Raw genomic sequence first — 22,675 nt, 5'->3', positions numbered from 1 at the left:
CACGCGTGGGAAACTTCTGTCTCTTAATCTAAAAACAAATAAACCTAACTAAAGGAAGCAATTATTCATTCACATGCACCAAATGGTGCCAAAATTCAAGTCAGGGAAATTTTGGAAAAAGTTAAAAATGATTTCGAAGATATTATGACCTAGTACCATTTCATCAATTACTATTAGTGATAATACATTTAAATTATGTTTTTATGTTGTACCCGATAACACTATTGTCGTGAATGCCATTTTAGGGAGGGATTTTCTTATTAAACCAGGTGTAAATTTGTGTTTCCAAAGTGGTGTTGTGAGGCTTAATTTAATCAATGACACTAATCTGACTAATATGACTGACGGTTTATATCAAATTTTGTGTGTGGATTACGAACTTGAGATTGAGAGTGTGAAAGAAAAATTGAATATTAATCCAGGAGTAGAATTTGAGTATGTAAATGAACTCTTAGAATTGGATAAAAATGAGTATGTTTTAGGCGAACGGTGTATACAGGATAGTACTGACCCGAATTTGGAAATGAAATTAGTACTTAAACATGATCAATCTATTTCCTACAGAGCACGACTCGTATCGTTTAGTGATCGAGAGAAATAAAAAATTATAATCGACGATTTGTTGAAAGAGAGTGTAATCAGACCAAGTAGAAACCTGTACAGCAGCCCGATTGTACTTGTACGAAAAAAACCGGTGATATGAGGTTATGTGTAGAGTATCGCGAGTTGAATAAAATTATTGTCAAGGACAATTTTCCTACACCTTTGATTGACGACCAAATTGATAAACTAAAAAATAAAAAAATATTTCTCTCATATAGATTTAAAAAATGGGTTCCATTATGTTCGAATGAGTGAGAAGTCCATCCCGTTAACCTTGTTTGTAACGCCGTTAGGACAGTTTAAATACCTTAAAATGCCGTTTAGATTGGCGAACGCGCCTAAAGTTTTTTCGAGGTTTAATCATCAGATTTTTGCCGATCTCTAATAGATAGAGAAGAGATAATAGCGTACATGGGCGATATATTGGTCGCAACAAAAACTATCCCAGATCATTTCGTTATTTAAAAAAAGTGTTTAATCTCGCATCCAGGTTTGATTTAAAGTTACAACGATACTGGTCTAGTTGACCCCCGCCAGGAAGGCAATTCCCCCGCCACTCAAGTTTAGTTGACGCCCGCCACTAATGTATAATATACTGATATACTGCAGAGTGCAGATAAAAAAGGTACAAAATCATATACGTTAGGTATTTGTGTGAAATTCTCTAATTAGATATTTTAAGAATTATATTTGGTAAAATCCGTGTGATAAAATGAATTATATAAGATAGGTATAACAGCGGGTGCCGTATATAATATTATGAAGTACCTACCTCAGTTATTCAGTTGTTGTCAACTGAACAAAAAGAAAATGGGTATTTGGTGGCATATGTCGTGAGACTAATGAGTGTTTCGTCGCATGTGTACCCGATCGGTCGGAAAATACATTATTGCCAATAATTTGCGAACGTATACGAGTTGGATCGACCATTATACACATTAAACAGTAAACCACAAATATAATTTTGTGGATCCTATAAGTGGAGCTCATACACAGAATGTTGAGAGGATGTGGGGAAGTTCTAAATGGGGCAACAAGAAACGTAGAGGGACTAAGAGAAACTTCCTAGATTTTTATTTGTCACAAATCACAATTTATGTGGCGGAGTAAATTAAACGGTCGGGATCCATTTAAAGAAATCTTGAAGGATATAGCAGAATTTTGGCCACTTGCATAATTTTTATATTTTTATTTTGATCGCTTGAATTGTTATGTATAATCATAAATGTATAATTTTTAATAAATGTATAATGTATTATTAATCGTACATTTTTATATAAATTATTAGTTATCGAAAATACAAAATGTAAGTGGCGGGCGTCAACTAAACTTGCGTGGCGGGGGTCAACTAGACCAGTACCGTTACGACTTTTTTATTCATTATTAATTTATAACATTGGTGGCCAAGTGCGCACATAAAGCTAGTTACGACACTGCTAATGCAGAATTATAAATTATATACGTTGAGAATCATAATGTAAAAAATGATTTTATAATATATAAATACAATATCATCAAATATGGTAAGAGTATTAAATTTAGTCTTAAAAGGGTAAATAACTAGTTACGACCAATAGCACATCGATGGACCAGGAGCGATTTTCCAGTTTGGCAATAATAATCATTGAGAGAGAAATATCAGCTTAAAGCTGAGGACATACTGATTGAGTATATTAAAACCATTAAAAGGTTACAATTATAATTTGTCGTTTGTTCATAGTAGATTGATATATAGGGATATTAAAATAAATTAATAAATGTTGTTGAAATTATGTTATTATAAGTCACACTCTTATTTTAAATTTGAAGTAGGTCAACGGTAATAATGAAGAAAAAAAATGTATTTGTATTACGAAGTAATATTATAATATAAGATAATATCAATCGTGGTGGGTGGGGGGGGGCGAAGCCCCCCACTGGTCTGCTTGCCATTAATATATTCAGCCCCCTCCCTAAGTCAAAAGTTTAAATTGTGCCTATTATGTGACCAACGAGAGACGGAGAACGTAAGACACAGTAAAAAGTGGGAAATATGTAAAACGTGGTGATAGACACACAAAAAAAACACACACACATCATGGTGAAATCAATAATAATATATATATATATATAATAATATATCAATAATCAAAAATCTGAATCTAATATAAATAACAGTAGTCGCTGGGGTTATAATTGATTTGTTTGTAGTAACTATACAAAAAGTTAAAAACCAGTTACCAAACAACTATATAAGAAGTTCGTGTAACTATAACAATAAGTATTTAGTACTGAATATTAATATTATAGTAATAGGCTATTACTAATAGCTATATCAATAATGTAAACAACTAAACGACTCATATAAATTTAACTTAACTACAAGGTTAAGGTTTATCTAACAATTTTCAATAAATGGCACTTACAAAATATTCAATAGCGGTCGCTATGTTAACGTTAATTTAGTGGCTAAAATGAATAGGTGAAGTAACTATTTTTTTTCCATGCAATATTATGTATTATCAATAATAGTTATATTGATACTAAAATTGTATTAAAAGTAACTCTTTATTTATTGAGTGTGTATAAAGTGTACCAATGAAAACAAGTTAAGTTAAAGAAACTTCCTAAAGAAGTGGTGATGATGGTGGAAAGCGAGGGGGGAGGAAATGTCTCCTCTTGAAGCTATAACCATGGACCACCTTACTGGGATGATGGCCAAGTTTGATGTAGCGGCCGATGTAAATAAAAAAGTTAAAATATTTTTTTATGGTAATTCTAATAATTATTTAATTTGTAGAAAGACATGGATGGTGCCAAAAATAGTAAGATTTTAAATGGACACCTATTGTTTAATTTTTATTTCATTATAATTTTTCAGATCAATGAAAATCATCTTTTTTTTAATATTTCGCATATTTCATATATTGATATTTTTCTTGTAAAATTATACTTACGAAAAATTTTGTAAATATTTTTTTTATGCGCAATATTAAAATACATAATTAACCCTCAATGTATACATTTAATAAACCAACAAATAAGAAAAAAAATAACAATAATAAGTGTGAGGTCGTCCACCAATATTTTTGAAATCACTGGCCCGTCAGTTTTAATAGTAGTTCGGCATTATTGTTGTTTTGAAGTTCGTACTAATGAAAAAGTCATTGGGGCGTAGGATGACTATTGAATTGTCTAGGGGGTAAACAAAAAAATTAAAGTTTTTTTTTCGATGACAGCCGTTCGTCATCGGCGTACAGTCCGCACGTACGTTCGTGTATTTGACTTGAAAATAATAATAACTAAAGCGTAAACGAATGAAAGAGACCGAATCGGACGAGAAAAATGAATGAAAATAAATATGGGGTTGTTTTTCAATCCACCCCGCCGGCATTGTGATGAAAACAAATCCCGCTGAGAAAGCTATTGTTCAGCGCCAGGTATTTATGGATAAACCACATCTGTTTGAAATAATATGACTACAGTACACACGTAATTATATTGTGTACAGATCGAGAATAAAAACGTGGAATTATACTTAAGATGTACCTACTCATTGAAACATATCCTAAAAAACTTCAATGTTTACTTGAGATAAGTGTTACCATTGAGTAGTGACAAGGTTTTATTTTTAAAATCAACGATTACTTTTGCTTTGGACTTTGGTACACATTATTTCACTGATGCGAATAAATAGTTTTGTGATTTAATTTTTTCCAACGCACCTATTCTTAATCACTGTTTATTGTTAATTTATAATTGTTCAGATAATTTATGGAAAAAAACATATTATGTATTTTATTTATACCTTTTATATGACTCAAACTTTGTGTTAAAATCGTTTCCTGTGATTATGCTAGTTGTATATTTTTATACATATCGATAGATGACGGTTAAAATATAATAAGTAAAACTATAATAATCTTATAATGATATTCAATTTAGTTTATCATTATATCACTTATTCGTTTTATCGATGAAAGTTTAGCAATTCAAATATTCAATTAAATGATATTTTAGACTTATAACTAATTAACAAAAATGTACATCGTAAATCTTAAAATGTCTGTTTGAGCACCTCCCGGGGTTGGGCCTATCACTTTTTAACTTTTTAACTTATTAACTTCTACCCGTAGGTCTAATTAATCTCTGTACCAAATTTCGTCGCAATTGACCCTACTGTTTAGGAATGCATAAATGACAGACAGAAATCCTTATACATATATAATAGGTTATAAAACCATATTTTTCACCTTTATGCGGCACGTGAAGGGGTTAAGTTTCAAGTACAAATTTTTACAGAATCATTATTCATTATCTATTAACAAAATAAATGTGGTGGTTAAAAAATCTAAATTTTTGATTTTTGAACCACCGTAAATTAAATATGTATTGTCATGTTATTTATTTTAATCCTAAAATATATTAAACTATTAAAAAATAAAACTAATTATTATAATTGTAAATCGGATTTTAAAGAATTTGCTAGTTATTTTTTCTTGTTTAATAAAGATAACTGGCCAAGAAATCTATATACATAACAATAATTTTCATATAATAACATTTTATTTAACTAACAAGACCAATATTATTATCTAAATATAATCAACATTTTTTTTAAAAAAACCTTGAATACTCTTAAAAACTATTTAGTTACATAAATTATATTCTAATTAATAATGATAACCTACAAACATTTTTTGTCTCTGTAGGTAATATTGTTCATTGGAACAACCTTGGTTTTGATCGTATCACTGGTGGGTAGTAGGGAGATCATTTGATCTATTTATCTTTATATACAAGGTGTTTCAAATTTCATGTGACAGCAGATTTGAGTATGATATACTTAAATTTTGAAAATATAACCTATGTAAAAACCTCTTTAAATAATTTAATAATTTAATATTATTTTTATTATTCAAAAAAGGGAGATTTTAGGCGTAACTTTTAAAATTCAAATGACAACCTACACTTTTGAAATATGATTCATATAGGATTTATTTTTTAATGCATTTTGGCGTATCATTCATAATTATGGATCAATAATTAAAGAAGCTATTTACATTTGAATTTTGAATTTATTTTGTAAAATGTCATCAATGAATAATTATAGTAATATATTCTGAGTGGTGAATAAAGGTTAGGTTTTATTTTTTCATTTTTGTTTCAATTTTGTAACGCATTTAGAAGAATTTTCAGTTTCAGGATTTAGGGCTTAAGCATTTAATTTGATTTAAATAAATATAAAAATATTTGAAATGTATACAATTTTTATATTTAAGGATCGATATTTACTAATATAACAAAAAATTATTGTTGTAATTTAGGAAATTTTACTATATTAAAATTATTCAACTATCAAGATGGTATGGTTAACTTAATTTAAAAGCAAATTCATTATTTTCGAAAGACTATTCTTTTACATATCTACCTCGTTTATATCTAAAGAAATGTAGATTTTATAAAAGGCATTAAGACTGAATTTAATACAAGTCTAACAAAAGTATAATTTTCAATTCAGAGGACATTGTTTGTACTAAAGGTTTAAAGTGAATTCAATTGAATAATAAATTATGGATTTACTATTTCACTGTATTTATTAAATGAGACTAATATTTAAACAAATAATTTGAAAATTATGTAAATTACTCATATTCTCAAATTGGTTAAAAACTTTGTAAAATATAACTGTATGTCTTTAAAGAGATATATCAATAAAGGTTGGTAACTCGTAATAGGTACTTTTATTAACCACAAGTTATATAGGTACTATGTCCTCAATAAATGATTACGACTGTCCTTTTAAACTTACAGAATTTTGGTTCATGCCAGAGGTTCAAAATAAGTTAATTTGTGTTCTAATTAGTATTAGTATAAACTATTTTGATATGTTTTTCGCACTATTTAATGCGAACAATGTTTAAAAAAAATTAGTAGAAAATAATGGTAAGGCATTCATAAGTTCTCAAAATGGTGGCTTTTTTATGAATAACCTTGTAAAATATAACTGCATTGCATTAATTCTATAACTTTATTAACACAAACCGACAAAAAAAACTATACATGCAAATATTTGTTGAGTAAATTGTTGCATTCTATTAAATTATTACTCTTAAGTCAGGAATTAACAAGTTGACTGACCAGCTATTTTTAGTGAAGTTGTGTAGTATTTTGTTGTTGATAAAATGGATGTAGCTATAAGTTTTTTTTTTTGATACATATTGACTGGATATCTCAATTTTAGATTCTAAGTGGAGCGATGAATGTATTGATTTTACCATGATTTGTATTTTTTTTTTTTGTGTCTGTCATCACATTTTGGGACAGTAAAAGTGCTTCGATTTTCGACTTCAGTACTTCGTTCAATCAGAAAGTGAATCTAGTTGGTACTTGAGGGGTCAAATGTAAAATATAAATTCCAATATCAGTCAATATCCAGTCACCTTTTTTTTTATAAGTATTCAAAGTTTGAATTTTAACAAAATGCGTAAAACTCACAAAAATTCGCAAATTATTTTGATCTAGAAATTCATAAAAAATGTTCTTTTTAAATCTAAGATTTGAAAATTTAATACAAGATTACTTACAATTTTTTCAATTTTTATCATAATAAAAATGTCCACCAGAAATTAAAATTACATTTTTATGAGCGTTTAAAACTTAAATTTTTACAACATTGGATTTTCACTAGATTTCTTATTTAGCGATATTTTTATTTTGGTGTAAATCTAAAAAAAATTACCGCAAATACTTAACATTTTTACTGAATGTCTATATAGACAGTTTCTATATTTGATAAGATTTTCAAAATATTTTGATTAGTTTTGAGGTGTTAATTGACATTTTAATTTTTCGACTTTTTAGTTTTTTTTTTTTCTATAAATATTGATAACAATTTATTTGTTGGGTAGAAAAGCTTGAAAATTTAATACAAGGCTCTTAGCACATTGTATACAATAGCATTTGAAAAATATTAAAAATAAATATTCACGATTTTTTTAACAAGCATTCAAAGTTTGAACTTTGACAAAATACGTAAAAATCCCGAAAAATCGCAAATTATTTTAGGCTAGAAATTCATAAACAATTTTCTTTTTAAATGTAAGATTTGAAAATTTTTAATAATCTTTAATTCATCCTAGACAGATAAACCGTCTCCGCTCAGAATTGTTTTTCGTATCAATGATATAATACCATTGGAATCAAATTTAATTCCATCTATTACAGTAACCTACTGTACAGCAGAGTGACATCTACGATTTACCCGCTTTTTCAAAATATAGATATAGGTACTCCACCTGTAAATACCTATTTAAATATATCATACTAGAGCAAATAATCGTATGATTGATTAATAAATATTTTTAAAAATCATGTCAGAAGGTTTATCTTAACGTGCATTATTCATTAAAAACAAGTTTTTATCCATTTTAGCTGAGATTAAAATGTACATTATACTTATCTTAGTAGCTACTAAATCAAGCAATTTACTATTTATTATTTCAATTTATAGTTATCAAAATGGAAACAACTGTAAGTCGTAATTAAATAATTAAACATTGAATATTTCTTTTGAAAACAGAAAACCCTAAATATCATTATTGATCTATTGTTTTACCATTATGGGCCATAATTTATGGCATTATATATGAAGAAGTTATACTTACGTAGTTACGTCTTATTATCTATAAAATGTCTAATGTTCTCGTGGATTTGAATTTGAACCATTTGTTCAATTACCCCCAACTTAAGCTAACAATAACCTCGGACGCCTACATATTCTTCGACAATATATGTTAACCTATCAACATGGAATCGTTATGAATATATAAGTATTCGTTTAGTGTGTGACCTACTGACCTACCAAGACGATTGTCTATCTCTATATTATAGGAATGGACAATTTATGCTTGATTATCTTTATTATTATATTATATTATAATATATTTACTATTTTTTTTATAGTTTTTACCCATTATAGATATTTTGTCATTCTGACATTATCGACAATATTTTCAGTAGGTACGTGTTCTGTCGTTAATCCGGTATCGCGTGATTAAAACCTTAAAATATTGGCAGTCGATTTGTATGCAAAAGACATATTTATTTAATTTATATTAAACATAGAACTGTAAAAAAACATAAAAAAAATTAAATAATCTTTAGTATAGAAATTGTCCTACCTTTGGAGAAACTGCAAAACACCAGCCAATTCCTTTGGATACTGAATGTAAAACACATAATATGACATAAACATTATTATAATGGTCTCTTCAACTGCCAGTGGTTCACGTCATAAACATTGCTTATCCACAAAAATTAAGCATTTAGGATTGGACCAAATCTCGTATCACCGATGCATTTGTTACATTATTCAATTGCATTATTGATATTATGTACTTTGAAATTTTATGGCCCGCGAGAATTTTCCGAATTCTTAGTGTGGCCCGCGGAAAATATTAATTGGTGACCCCTGTTCTATAAAGTAGGTCATATACTAAACGAATACTAATATACATATATATAAATCTTATATTCCATTAATAAATTATTTATTTTAAATTGTTTTGGTTTATTCAAAGTGATTTTTCTTGTATATCAAATAAATATTTATTATTAAAGTTTCTTTAATTTAAAATTGTATTGCATCAAATAATAACTAGGGCTAGGATTTTGTAGCATTGGATTTTCTTTCATAGTACTCCAGGACAGCTAATCAAAAACTCAATTCATTCATCACAGAGTTCAATTATGCGATTTTGTTTTTGCTTTTTAGTAATTTTTTGTCAGTTTATTAGCTTTTTAATGAGTTTTTCTTAATTATACGCATATTTTTAACATTTTTAGAACGTGTACGTACATATTTATCTAAACTATTATTTATTTATTTATTTTAATCGTATCTATTATATTTATACCATGATTTCGTAGTGAAATATTATCGCCTTATCGGAAAATATTTCTGAAAACAGATTCTTAGATTTTGTCAAAGTGATTACCGAGTGGGGAGTAGTGATGGTTACGTAATACGTCGACTGCCTGGACTTCAGACACAACGAGAACGATATTTAACACATTGAATTGTTGTGGTTTTTTTTTTTTGTAACTTTTGAAACGCAATTACATACTACTGCTATAGCAGTAGTAATTTGACTACTGTTATAGCAGTACTGTCCACCTACATAGTAACTATCAAGTACGTATATCACTACTGCTATAGCAGTACCATCAAATAAATTATTTAATATTTATATTTATAAAACAAAAATGTACAGTTTAAATCAAAAACTTCTGTTTATTTTTTTGTCTAAAAAACTAAAAAAGTATATTGGTACATAATAATAAAATAACACAACTCGGTAAGCTTATTAAATATGATCAAACTAGATCAGTACAAGTATAACAAATACATAAAATTGATTATAAATTATTATAAAAGTGTTCTTCTTCGTGACAATTCAAATAATTATACGCTTTTAGGCTTTTATATAGGTAATATATTCATTTACATTTTACAGCACTAATCACTCGATAGTCGACACACAACTGCAACTGGATAACCAAAACTAAATATTATGACGAAACAATCGATAGTTTATATAAATTATAAATAGTGAATTCAATATCTTATTGTTATTCGTTAAAATAAACAGCTGTCGTAAATAATTGTCAATAATATTACCGATAATATTATTATCATAAACAGCAAATACTAAAAATAGAAATAAGTGGTTGTAAAATACAGTGCCCAATGGTCCGTTGAGTTGTAGTGGGGCAGTGGGAAATTCTCTACCGTAAAACCATTGAAAATAGTACTGCTATAGCAGTAGTGAGTTTTAATAAACGAATATTGAACTACTGCAACAGCAGTAGTGATATACGTACATCAAATTTAAAAATTACTGCTATAGCAGTACTGTCCATCAATGTTTCCATCACTGACTTGTTTATTATGTCTAAATTTACAATAATATTATTTAGTATTTACTAATTATAGACATTTCTATGGAGCTTTATATTCGAATACTAACGTACGGAGTGTTTTCGCGACTCGCGGATGCGGAACCACGATGAAGATATCATAAATCGTTAAGGCGGTTGAAAGTGGCCCGTTCTTAAGGGGTCGAGTATAGGCAATATGTTATATTCATTGGGAATTGCTGTGTGAATGTGTGTGTAGTAACTGATCATTAGTGTGCACAAGTTCCCCGAACGCGTAATTATTTCGTTTTATCAGTAAACAGTTCAACAATAATTTTATTACCGCCACAGCGCGCATTGTATTGACAAAACAGATAGGTAAATACAAGACTTTCATAAAGAATAATGTACTAACAGAAAGTACCTTCTACCTTCTTTAAAAAAAAACAATTGTTTGAATTATATTATATTGCTACATAAATATTATTATATTAGTTAGAGCTTCTTTGTCGGTATACTGGATCTTATTGGTAGTCCTCTATCAAATCTTGGGTCAATGATTTCAGGCAGTAACGATTCCATGTAAAATGTTGTAACAAATGATTCAATTTTTGATGTCAAAAAGTTGACATCTTTGGATATCTTGTCTACTATAAAACCTAAAATAAATACGTTTAAAATAGAACGTATAAATTATAATATTTTAGATTCTACTATAACAATAATTGTCATATACTATTACCTTTAGGAGTCCATAAAACAAAATAACAGTAGTCCTTTTCCGTAATGTTGAGTTGTGCTTGAACTTGATAATAATAATTATCAGTTTTTTTTAAAGTAATTTTTTCACCATCGCATATCATGTACTTTATTTTTTTTTTCATGTACTGCCTCTTCTGGAGTATATTCTTTTATGCTCGGTGGACACACACTTTATCTCCAAGAAACAGTCTTTACCTATTAACCCGTCAGGACTTGCTGCGAGATATGGTTTATTCTTATGAATAAACAATCCCGCTGGTTCGATTTTCTCCTTTATGGTTTTTGGAATGCATTTCGGGCTATTGATTCGTTTTCAATACCATACCTTAGTAAAACATTTTATAAAAATAATTATATACCTAAACAATTACTATTGCAATATAAATAAAATATAAATACACCACAAACCTAGTTGAAGAACTCCCTTGGAAAATATCGTATAAAATATATTGTACAGTATTCGCTCGCGAAGTGATGGGTCTTAATTTACAAACTTTTCCAACATTAGATGCCGTAAGTCGTTGTTTTCTAAATTTTTTCCAATCATCATTCTCTTGTTGTCCAACGGTATTTCTTTCTATTTTTATTATTTCATCAACGGATAAATAAATTTTTTTTTTAAAGCAATTTTTTTGGCGTCGTATTCTTCGGGTGACATGTCAATATTATACCTATTCCAATGTCTACAGCTCCATAATCTTCATCTGGTCCAGCAATACATTTTTGTTTTTTCTCAAATTTTCTATTATTAAATAACATAAAAATAGATTTTTAAAATTGTATTTTAGACGAACTGGCGTACCTACTGTTAATTATAGTGTGTTATGTTATGTATTATAGGGTATTATATATATCATTACACTCTATATTATTAGGTACCTATATAGTTGGTTAAATTAAATAATTTATACCTGGATTTATCAAAATTTAAACGTCGACCAACTCTGCTATGCTGATTTTTATCAATCTTGCTTATACATTTTTTAGTGTATATTCCAGGACTTACATTTGTAACTTTTTTATGAAAACTATTTAAATATTTTGGACCAAAATTAAATGATGAAACTGCAGCATTACATCTTACACTGTATGATCCTAAAATACAAATTAATTTCATGTGATATTATTTAGATATGTATAAATATCTTTTACTCGAAATTTAAACTTTTACCTCGTAAAGAAAAATTCACCCTTTTTCCACCAACAAATTTCGCTACTACGCTATTAAACCCTTCTACAGCATTATTATTAACATTGTAAATTAAGCTTTGAGCATGATGGGCAACAATATTTTTGGCTACTGATATATCTGCCCATAAGCCACAAGATTCCATTTGAGGAACTAAATCAATTTCGTTGTCTTTTGGACCAGTGCAAAAATAACTAAATAAAAATAACAACAGTAGTAATCACAAGTGATAATGTTGGTTATAAAATAATTTACCTTGAGCATTCAGAGTGGCTACCAAATACATGAAACGAACTATTTAAAATATCATTTTTTACAAGAATCACTTTTTCATTATGCAACAAAGGCATTTCTTTTCTATGCAATAATGCCTTTGTAACCGCGCATCTAAAATATTAAATACCTAACATATTAATTTTCTCAAAATTAAATATAATATAAAATAATATACAATTTTTTTTTTTATTATTACTTATTTATAATTATATATATTCTTAATATACCTTAATTTAAGCCTTCTATCTTTTAATGTTTTCCTTAAAAACCCTGGGACTACAGTTCCAGAAGAACTTTTACGACGAGCTGACATGTCTACAATTCTATTACAATAGTTTCTTAAAATATGGTTCATACATTCTATTTTTTTTTTTTTTCGTAATCAGCGTAAGGTTTAGAAAGTGTTAACTTCTTCATTACACTTGAATCTCCATCTCCAATTAATTTATCATATATTAAATTATGCATAGTCACACTTTGACAGAATCCCTCGACAATTATATCGGATTCCATGGCAGTAGAAGTCTCATTCCAATTTTTAAAACACTGATGAGGTGGTGATTCTTTTTCACTATTTTCATTTTTTTGGCAAACTGAACAGTGTTTATTACGTACACACATAAAAAGAACTTTTTTGGTCTTATACCCAATGATAGATGCCTAAATAATAAATTAAACATCAACGTAACAAGTGTCTAGTAAAAACAAAATAAATAATTATAGATGACCTAAATAATTTTTTTAGAAAATCTGACAGAATACTCACTACACCAGACAACGCATTATACCCACTTTTATAAGATCTCTTTTACCATGCGCCATCAGCTATCACTGTAATCAATGGAATTCCTTTTCATTGACATTATTTTCCATTACAGCTAACGCAGCTTCTTCTTTGCCAGCATCAATCATCACATCAAAAGCCAAATCTTCTGAGTGCTTTTTACGTCATTGTGATATTGTTGATGACTTGGATTGGACATATTTGGCATATTTAAAACTGCTGTAAAAGTGTCCAATTGGGAAAATCCTTGTCCAGTATTTACAACTGTATTTATACACACCGACGAAGAATTATTACATTCAGTTGTTATGACTTCTAATTTGTTGCACATCGTACACTTAAAAATAAATTCGTAATAAAAACCATTTTTTTTTTTCATTTATTAAAGTAAGATCTTTAAACGAGCAGCCAAAAAGTGGATGGTTGATTTTTTTAATCGAATCAAATAAATGATTTATATTAACAATACGTCTACCGCCACAAATGAACCTAGTGAAAAAAAATTAGAAAAGTATATTTATATGATTTGCTAAAATTGTAGATATTTATACCTAAGGTTTGTAAATATGGTACAAGGTTGTCCATACATTTTTTTTAAATATTTGTAAACAAAATTCGTCAAAAACCAAGACTATTTGCAAAATATTTAGCAGTCCAAAATTTAATACAAGGCTGTCCATAAGTTTTGCTTACAATGATTATAAAAAAAATCGAGCGTAAGTCAATTAAAAATTTGTACGAGAGTCTAAATTTTCAATTTTTACGTGTCTGTAAATTCACATCCACATTACATTCTATGACCGAGGCCCACTCCGCCTCTACCGTACCTCTGAACAGCAGAGAGAGTTCCCGATTTTTACTTTTGAGCACCAACTAGATTCACTTTGCTACCAAAAACCACCCTGGGTTTTTAAAATTGAAGCACTTTTAGTGCCCCAAAACATGATGACAGACACACACAAAAAAAATACACATCATTATTTTATTTGTATCAATACATTCATCACTACGTTTAGAACCTAATATTTTTTGCTCGACCAAAGACTTGAAAATGCCTCATAAGTAGGGCTCGGATATTTATGCGCTAAAAATTATAAAATATGCATTTTTAGCCAATAAAAACAACAAAATATGCACAAAAAATGTTTTTTAATTAATAGCGCATAAATATTATTTTTATTACCTATTAGTATTTTCTACACATTATTTTTTCTAATACAATTTAAAATAAATTTTTAAATTTAATTTACACAGCGTTTTACTTACTTTAATTCACATTATTATTTATTAAATTAGTAGTGTTACACTGTGCTACTATAGATTTTTTAATTTGATCAATAAACATTTATATTTTACGTCAATGTGTGGTAGATTGTAGTATATAATATATAAATTGTGGAAATAACTGTTAGTTCGTTAATTTAAATTGTTTATTCAAAAAATATACTGAAATATGAATTTTTATTTTAAAAAATCCAAAATATCAAAACCATTATATTATGCAAAAATATGCACAATAACAATAGTATTATTTGATTCAGTAGAACATGAATTAAATTTGTATCAAAGTTAGCATTAAATTGGATAAAAACAAAAAAATATGCAATATCATAAACATCCGACCATTACCCATAAGTTATTTAGTGGAAATTAAAAGAATGTTGAGCGTAAATCTACAGTATATTTTTGTATTACAGTCTAATTCAAGAATTTTGACAAGTCTTCACGAAAATTTGAAAATTACTTTGTGATAGGAATTCATAAAATATTCTATTTGTATCTTAGAAATTCAAATTCAAATGTTGAATAATCGTTCAGTTATTATAATATAATTATGTTCCCATTTCAAAAATATTACCTGTTATCGTCGTGTTAATCATAATATGTCTCATTACTATGATTTGATGCGTTTATACTCTATAAAACAAATATATATATATGTTACGGTCCAGGTGGATAAATGGTCATTGTAAACACTGACCGGACAAAGTTTACAATGTCCAAGTTATTCAAGCCAAGTAGATAATTATTCACATAAACCAGGCATTGTATACAACGGCCAGTATTACAGGTGACAAGTGAACAATTATTTTGATGAATATATATTATAATGAACATTATATAATAATTTTATTTAATATGTTTTAAGAAATTTGATTAGTAAACAAAATGGAGAATATTAAAAAGTTCTTCGTTATGTACGTAATATTTAATTTGGTTACCTTCATTTATTGGGACAACAAGTCTTTCCACATTACAGACTTTCATTGTATCATACTTCTTAATCAATTTATAATCATTTGGAATTTTCGTTTTTTTTTGATTTTAATTCTTTCAAATGTAATATAAGTTCATCATATTTAATTTTACTTAAATACGTACTGTTAGGTTTTTTAAAATCTAAAATATTATTTAAACGATTAATAAATGTATTTTCCATTTTAAAAACTACACACATAAAATATACTACACAATTATAACACAGCATTAAACGGTGCGGTCCCACGACTCGTGTATTTGACGAATATTCGGTATTTGTGGATACTCGCCAAGTAGTGGGAATGGAGTACTTGTACGAATATTCGGTATTCGGTATTCGTTATTCGTCATTCGCCACCTTCCCGCGGATTGTCGGTAAATGTGACACGAGTCAAAGAGAATTTAATTACCAAAATAGATCTTATTATATTATTATAATATTATATCTTATTATTCTAGTATTCGTGGATATTCGTTAAATGTACGAGTTGTGGGAATGGTCTACTTGGCTATTCGTATAACTTGCCGATTATTTGAGTATTCGTGGATATTCGTCAAATCCACGAGTCGTGGGATCCCGGTTTAAGATAAATTACTTATATTCTATATATTCTATATATCTATATATATTCTATTTGGGACATTTCAAGTGAAGAGTACAAAGATAGGGATAAAAAGCTTCAAGACTGGCAAGATGTGGCTGTTGCTTTGAATGGTAAATGGGATATACTGAGCAAAACTGAAAAAGATGACTTTGGTGAGTTACCTAAACATTTAAAACTTTATAAATAATGTTTACACCACAGTTTTCACATTATTTTTACAAAACTTTAAATTCTATATGCTTATTTTGATTAAATTTAATGATGGTTAATTAAAACAACAATTACTGAAATTTAACACGTTCAACGCCAGCGTCGATACGTAGTCGACATAGAAATAAAAAATAAAAAATAAAAAAATAAATATGAAACATTGCCCTGGTAGCCGGTGTCGACACGTAGTCGACAAATTAGTTATTAACTTAAATGTCTCATAACTTTTTCTAGGGTTGTTTGATTGTATAAATTTTTTTTCTGGCTATTTATGATTACATTATGAACTTAATGGTATATTTGGTTTTGTTTGATCTGAAAATACATCTGTTATTTCAATTTTTCCCGGAATGTATAAATAAGGAACTGAAGTGATTTTATTATTATTAATTTAATACCTACTAACATAATATTATATAATGGACATTATCGTCTATAATAAATAGAATTTAACTAAAAACCTAGAAGATTTTAATTAAAATATTATTTATAAGCTATAAGCAAATATATTTATAGTTTCTACAATGACATATATATATATATATGTATATCTACATATTGTATCTATGCAGAAACTCATCGACAATATAAAATTAAACTGCTAATTAAAATAGCATTATATATTAAATAATAATATTAGCTATCAAGTATAAAGTATAAGAAAATGTATGTGTAGGTCCTAAAATGATATACAAGGTGAAACAGAAATATATGACAAAATATAACGACCCACTCTTTTAGGCCTATATTTTTCGCAACCCACGCAAGCTTTTTATAAAAATGTCTATTAAATTATCTAATTAAATTAATTTATTTTTATTTTATTATTTTTTTTATTTACACAGTTTATTCGTAAATTATTATCTCAATATCTTACTACGTAGGATGATATCAGTGTAATATAAAATATTATACATACTTGGTATTCATTATGATTATAATGTTATATTATTATTATTTTACCTTTTATAAATTTTAATTTAATTTTAAAAAGAAGACATCGCGACCCAATTTTAAAGCTTACTGGTTGAAGACCAGTGCTTTAGGGTTCTATACTGAAGGCATATTAAAAAATAAAATACAGTAGGCAGCTAGGTATATGTAAAATAAAATGAAAATTCTAGATATTTATTATAAATTTAAATAAATAAATAAAAATAATTTTATTTATAATTTATATTGCATTGTACTGCCAATCGAGTTTTCCTCCAGGGCTGTCGAAATAATTAGCGAAGTAATCTCGGACATCTCGAGCATTATTGGTTGATCCTCGAAGAGTTGAGTCGATAGACTCTAGCGTGCAGTGAAACATATCATCATATTCTACTCCATCCCGACGACGAACAAAATTATGTAGCACACATGCTGTTTTTACAATTAACGTAGCAAAATCTGGCTCGACTAAAATTGGTGTATGAAAAACTCTCCACTTGTTTGCTAAAATTCCAAAAGTACACTCAACATAGCGTCTTGCCCGAGTGAGTCTAAAATTAAAAACTCTTTTTCTTATATCTAAATTTTTTCTTGGATAAGGTCTTAACAAATTTTCATGTAACCCAAATGCCTCGTCTCCAACAATAACAAATGGTTGTTCTTTACCACCATTATCATTTGGTAACTTTTTTTCACTCGGTATGTCCAATTGACGATTATATAATTTTTTACCTAAAGGTGACTTTTTAAATATATTAGGATCTCCTTCTCTTCCAAAAGCACCGACGTCTATTGAAAGAAAGCAATAATTTGAATCTACCAAAGCCATTAAAACAATTGAAAAGAAGTGTTTATAATTGTAATAGTTTGATCCATTATTTGCTGGATTTATTATTCGAATATGTTTCCCGTCAACTGCACCAAGGCAATTTGGGAAGTTTGCATTTTTATAAAATCCTTCTGCTGCTTTTAACCATAATTCTTTAGTAGGTTCTGGCATTTCCAAAGGCTGTAGTTTTTCCCATAAAGCTGAAAGAGTCTCTTTAATTATCACTCGAACAGTGCTTTTTCCAATTAAAAAATCTAAATGTAGCTGATCAAATGTAGCACCCGTTGCTAAGTATCTGAAAAATAATATTGACCAACAATTTTCATTTTATATTAATAAATAGCTATAATAAATCTAACTAATATTATATACAATGACATTTTCAAATGTAATTTTTTGGCAAAATTAAATTAACCTACTGTAGTAGATACTAATGCCTAAGACTAAAATGAATTACTTTACTTACAATAATATCATAAAATGTGCCTACGTATATATAGTATTATTATAGGCTGACATACCGTCTTTGCTCAAAATCGCTTTTCGTATACAATGATATTTTATCATTAGGTAAATTTAAAATTAATACCATCCATTACAGTGACCCACTTGTAACCAATTACTGTACAGTAGAGCGACATCCACTTGCCCACCTTTATTTTATTATTTGTTGTATAATATTTTTAAAATATATTATTATTATTTATTATTCAGTATTCTCTGTAAGGGTTAAATTTTATAAAAAATAAAATATAGTTTTTAATTTATAGTGAAAGAAATCATGAAAAAGTGGAGAAACCTACGCGATACATTTAGAAGAGAACATCAAAGATATATAAAGTCAGGGTCTTCGATGAAGAAAAAAGCAAAGTATTGTTATTATGACATGCTGTCATTTCTTCAACCAAATTCAATCGGCAGAACGTAAGTATCGAATAAACATTTTTTATCAATGAATATCAAAAAGTTTTTTTTATAAAAAAAATAAACAATTTTATTTCATTTGTTCATAACTATTTATTTTATAAATTTAGGAAATATAAATAATAATAATAAGTACTTTCTTAATATTTGATATCTTACTAAAAAATAAAACAATCAACATTATAATTCAATTTAACATCATTTCAAAAGTGACTGCTATTTCCCCAATTTTTATCGGTATTTCCCTTTTCGACAAGTTATAAAAAAAATATTTTTAATCGATAAACCATTATACTATTAGGTAGATAATTTGGATATAGAATAATCCTCATGTTTTGTTCTATACGTACATGTATAAATTATAAAAATAGAATAATTTTCTTACCATAAATTAATTTTTATAAAAAAATTTTTTTAGATAAATATATTCTGATAAATATTTTCACATAATTGAACGTGAAAACGTTTTCTGATAAACATTTAAATTTCGAATTTTGACAAAATGTTGACAAAATTATTTTGTAGTTATAAAAATGTATAGAATGTTCAATTTTTATAGCTAAGGTTTGAAAATTTAAAACAAGGATCCTCGTAAATTTCTTAATAATAATAATAATAATTGAGATAGAAATTTATAAAATACGTATATTAGCGAAAAGTTGTGCAAGTCTATAAAGGCACAAATAATATTTTTTATATTACCATTATTTTTCGTTATTCAATGTTGTCAAAATTTGAACTTAAAATATCTTTAAACAAAACTTATTGTAACTACTTGTGTTTTTTCGATACCTATTTAATAATTAAATTTTATATTTAAATAAAAAATAAGCAATTTTTAATTTTTAATTTACTTACTAATTATTATTTGCAGTACCGAAGGAAACATAGTTCATGAAAATGAAAACGAAATTGAGGACATTAATGTAATTGATTCGCCGGGTTCTGCAGAAGGCCAAGAAACAGTAGCATTACCAACAAATGCTACTAAAATTATACCAAAACATAATAAACAAAAACTGTCAGCTTTTCAAGAAAATTTGCTGAACGCCATCGAAAAAAATCGAATTCAAACAAAACAAGAAGAATTTGATGAAAACAAACATTTTTTACTTTCCTTGTTACCATCTATGAGAAAGATGGACACCGAAAAAAATTTTCAATTTCGAATTGAAATCATGGAATGTATGAAAAAATATATGACACCAGCTAGTCAACCTCAAGCCGCTCACCTAGCACCAGTAGCACCCTCCATCATTCCACAATCAGAAAGGTCATATTATCAAGTTCCTAGTGAGTTATACTCTTTTCCGTATCAATATCAAAACGCTATTCCACCACCACAACTAGATATTTCATCGTCATCTACAACACAAAATGACTCCAATACCAACTATAGTCTTGAGTAAGCCATTAATTTATAAAAAATTGTATTAGATTTAAAGAATGTTTTTTTTTTTTTTATATACGATTTATAATATTTTAATTACAAGGTGTAATGTTTATTAGGTACTTATTATTTTTATTTCTTTTGTAATAATTATATTTTTTTGATAACAGATGTTACAAGGTGTAAAATTTATTATTAATAAAGTAAATCAACTACCTAGTTAAAATATAGTACATAACAAAATACCTATACTACTCACTTCAAAGTGATTGTCAAACGTTCTTCCGGTGTTATCGTATCATTTTTAATATTATCTAACTTTGATAAGTTTGGTTTGACGAGACTCAACATTTCATCAAATGTTTGTATAGACATCCAATAGAAAGAAAAAAATTTTCTGGATATTTACGTAAATCACCGTAAAATTGTTGAAATTGTCCTTTTTTTCTCTTTCCCCGTTCAGTGGATGTACAGCATATTTTCTTTTGGTAGTTTTTTTTGTCTTCTCTTCTTCCAAAGCTAACGCAATAGCTACAAGTTCAGCTGTACATAATTCATCAGACGTCATATTTTCGGTGGTTTAACTGGTGAATCTACTAGAGGTATGGACACAACAAAAGTGATTGAAGAATGAATTGGTACTGCACGTGCATATCAATATGTGAATATTCTCGAACTCACCCCACGAGTTATTTTATAAACATTTTTACTATAGAATTATATTAATAACTTGAAAACTGTTTTGGAACCTATTATTGTATCAAAATTATGGTAACATCATTGGAAAATCGCGGCGAATATAGTGAACGAATTCGTCACGCGAATTCGTTGTGTATAGCCGGACAGAACGATATTCGCTGCGAAATCCGCTCGACGAATTCCGCAGCGAATATCGCCGTGTATAGCCCCAGCCTTAGCAGCTGTGTATCTTTATAATATCTTATAATTGACTTCTTATCGCCCGTATAATAGTCGCGGCTAAGATTCTCGGAAATCCGTATAGCGTACCTACGCGCAGTCACACGTCACTAAATTTTGCAATTGAAAATGTTTCAACTCCGATACGGCTATGAAAGTCCCAAAAAGCGGAAGAAAAATTCACCCAGTACCAAAATCCCGATTTTAATTTTAAAAACATATTTAAATTCATTATTCTGTTTTCTAGGTTATGTAGGAATTGGATTTTCGATTTTTTCTATTGTTTAATTAATATAGTACCAAATTAATTTTCTTTTTTTTCCAAAATTCACTTTTACTTAATTGTTACTAAAAAACATAAAATTAAAAATTATTTTCCTACATATCACAGACAGGGAGTTAAAAAATCTAAACATTTTTTCAAAATGAAAATTGGACTTCTGGAAGTGTGTTTTTTTTTCTTTTGCTTATTACCTATTGGTCTAAATGCACGAAAAAACGACCCACTTTCAACCGCCTTAATACGTTAGGACGACAAGTCGTTAATAGTTTTTTCCTGTAATCGCGTGTGGAGTTATACCTATTTTGTGTTCGAGTTTATTTAAAATATTTTTAAAACTTAAAATGCCTAAGCTTAAACAATCTTTGGCTTGTCGTTCACGTACATATGTGTGCGAATTCGGTGACATTTTTACCACTGATGGGACAATACTTTATTGCAAAATCTGTGACATAAAAGTTTTAGGTGAAAAAAAAAATGTTTCTCAACATGTTTCACGTAATAAACATAAGATGGGAATAGAAAAAATCAACAAAAAATATCTACTATTCAGACTTTATTAAACGGCCCATCGACAGCATCGAAATTTAACTACGATCTATGCAAGGCCCTATTATGTTTAATAAAATCATACCAGATCAATCAACATTGTGTAAGAAATATGTTACTGAATGTTACACAGAAACAATTAATAATATAAGAGCGTATGCATTTGAAAAGAAAATATGGGCATCGATCGACGAGACGACAGATGTAGCTGGTCGTTATTGGCAAATGTAATAATAGGCATCTAAGAAATTGATCGCCCTGGTA

The 22,675-nt window shown here is 28.1% G+C and overlaps 2 protein-coding genes and 1 pseudogene across 2 annotated transcripts; 2 read left to right on the top strand and 1 right to left on the bottom strand.

Annotated features, from left to right (window-relative positions):
• LOC149061989 (uncharacterized) overlaps positions 1-22,675 on the top strand; it is a 354,191-nt pseudogene that overhangs the window by 183,464 nt on the left and 148,052 nt on the right.
• LOC149062000 (uncharacterized) lies at positions 11,662-13,123 on the bottom strand. The gene is made up of 5 exons (XM_089216882.1): positions 12,958-13,123; positions 12,710-12,841; positions 12,437-12,648; positions 12,177-12,360; positions 11,662-12,007 (listed from the first exon to the last, which is right to left on the bottom strand). The coding sequence occupies exons 1-5, from the start codon at positions 13,083-13,085 to the stop codon at positions 11,884-11,886; spliced, it is 780 nt and encodes a 259-aa protein (XP_089073008.1). The 5' UTR covers positions 13,086-13,123; the 3' UTR covers positions 11,662-11,883.
• On the top strand, positions 19,127-20,730 carry LOC149061999 (uncharacterized). Its single transcript, XM_089217371.1, has 2 exons — positions 19,127-19,274; positions 20,149-20,730. The coding sequence occupies exons 1-2, from the start codon at positions 19,132-19,134 to the stop codon at positions 20,681-20,683; spliced, it is 678 nt and encodes a 225-aa protein (XP_089073497.1). The 5' UTR covers positions 19,127-19,131; the 3' UTR covers positions 20,684-20,730.

Source organism: Diuraphis noxia, unplaced genomic scaffold (genome assembly GCF_037042655.1).
Source record: "Diuraphis noxia isolate RWA-SAM2 unplaced genomic scaffold, SU_Dnox_SAM2 contig0001, whole genome shotgun sequence".
NCBI classification, from domain to species: domain Eukaryota; kingdom Metazoa; phylum Arthropoda; class Insecta; order Hemiptera; family Aphididae; genus Diuraphis; species Diuraphis noxia.
This window is presented reverse-complemented; position numbering and strand designations above follow the sequence as displayed.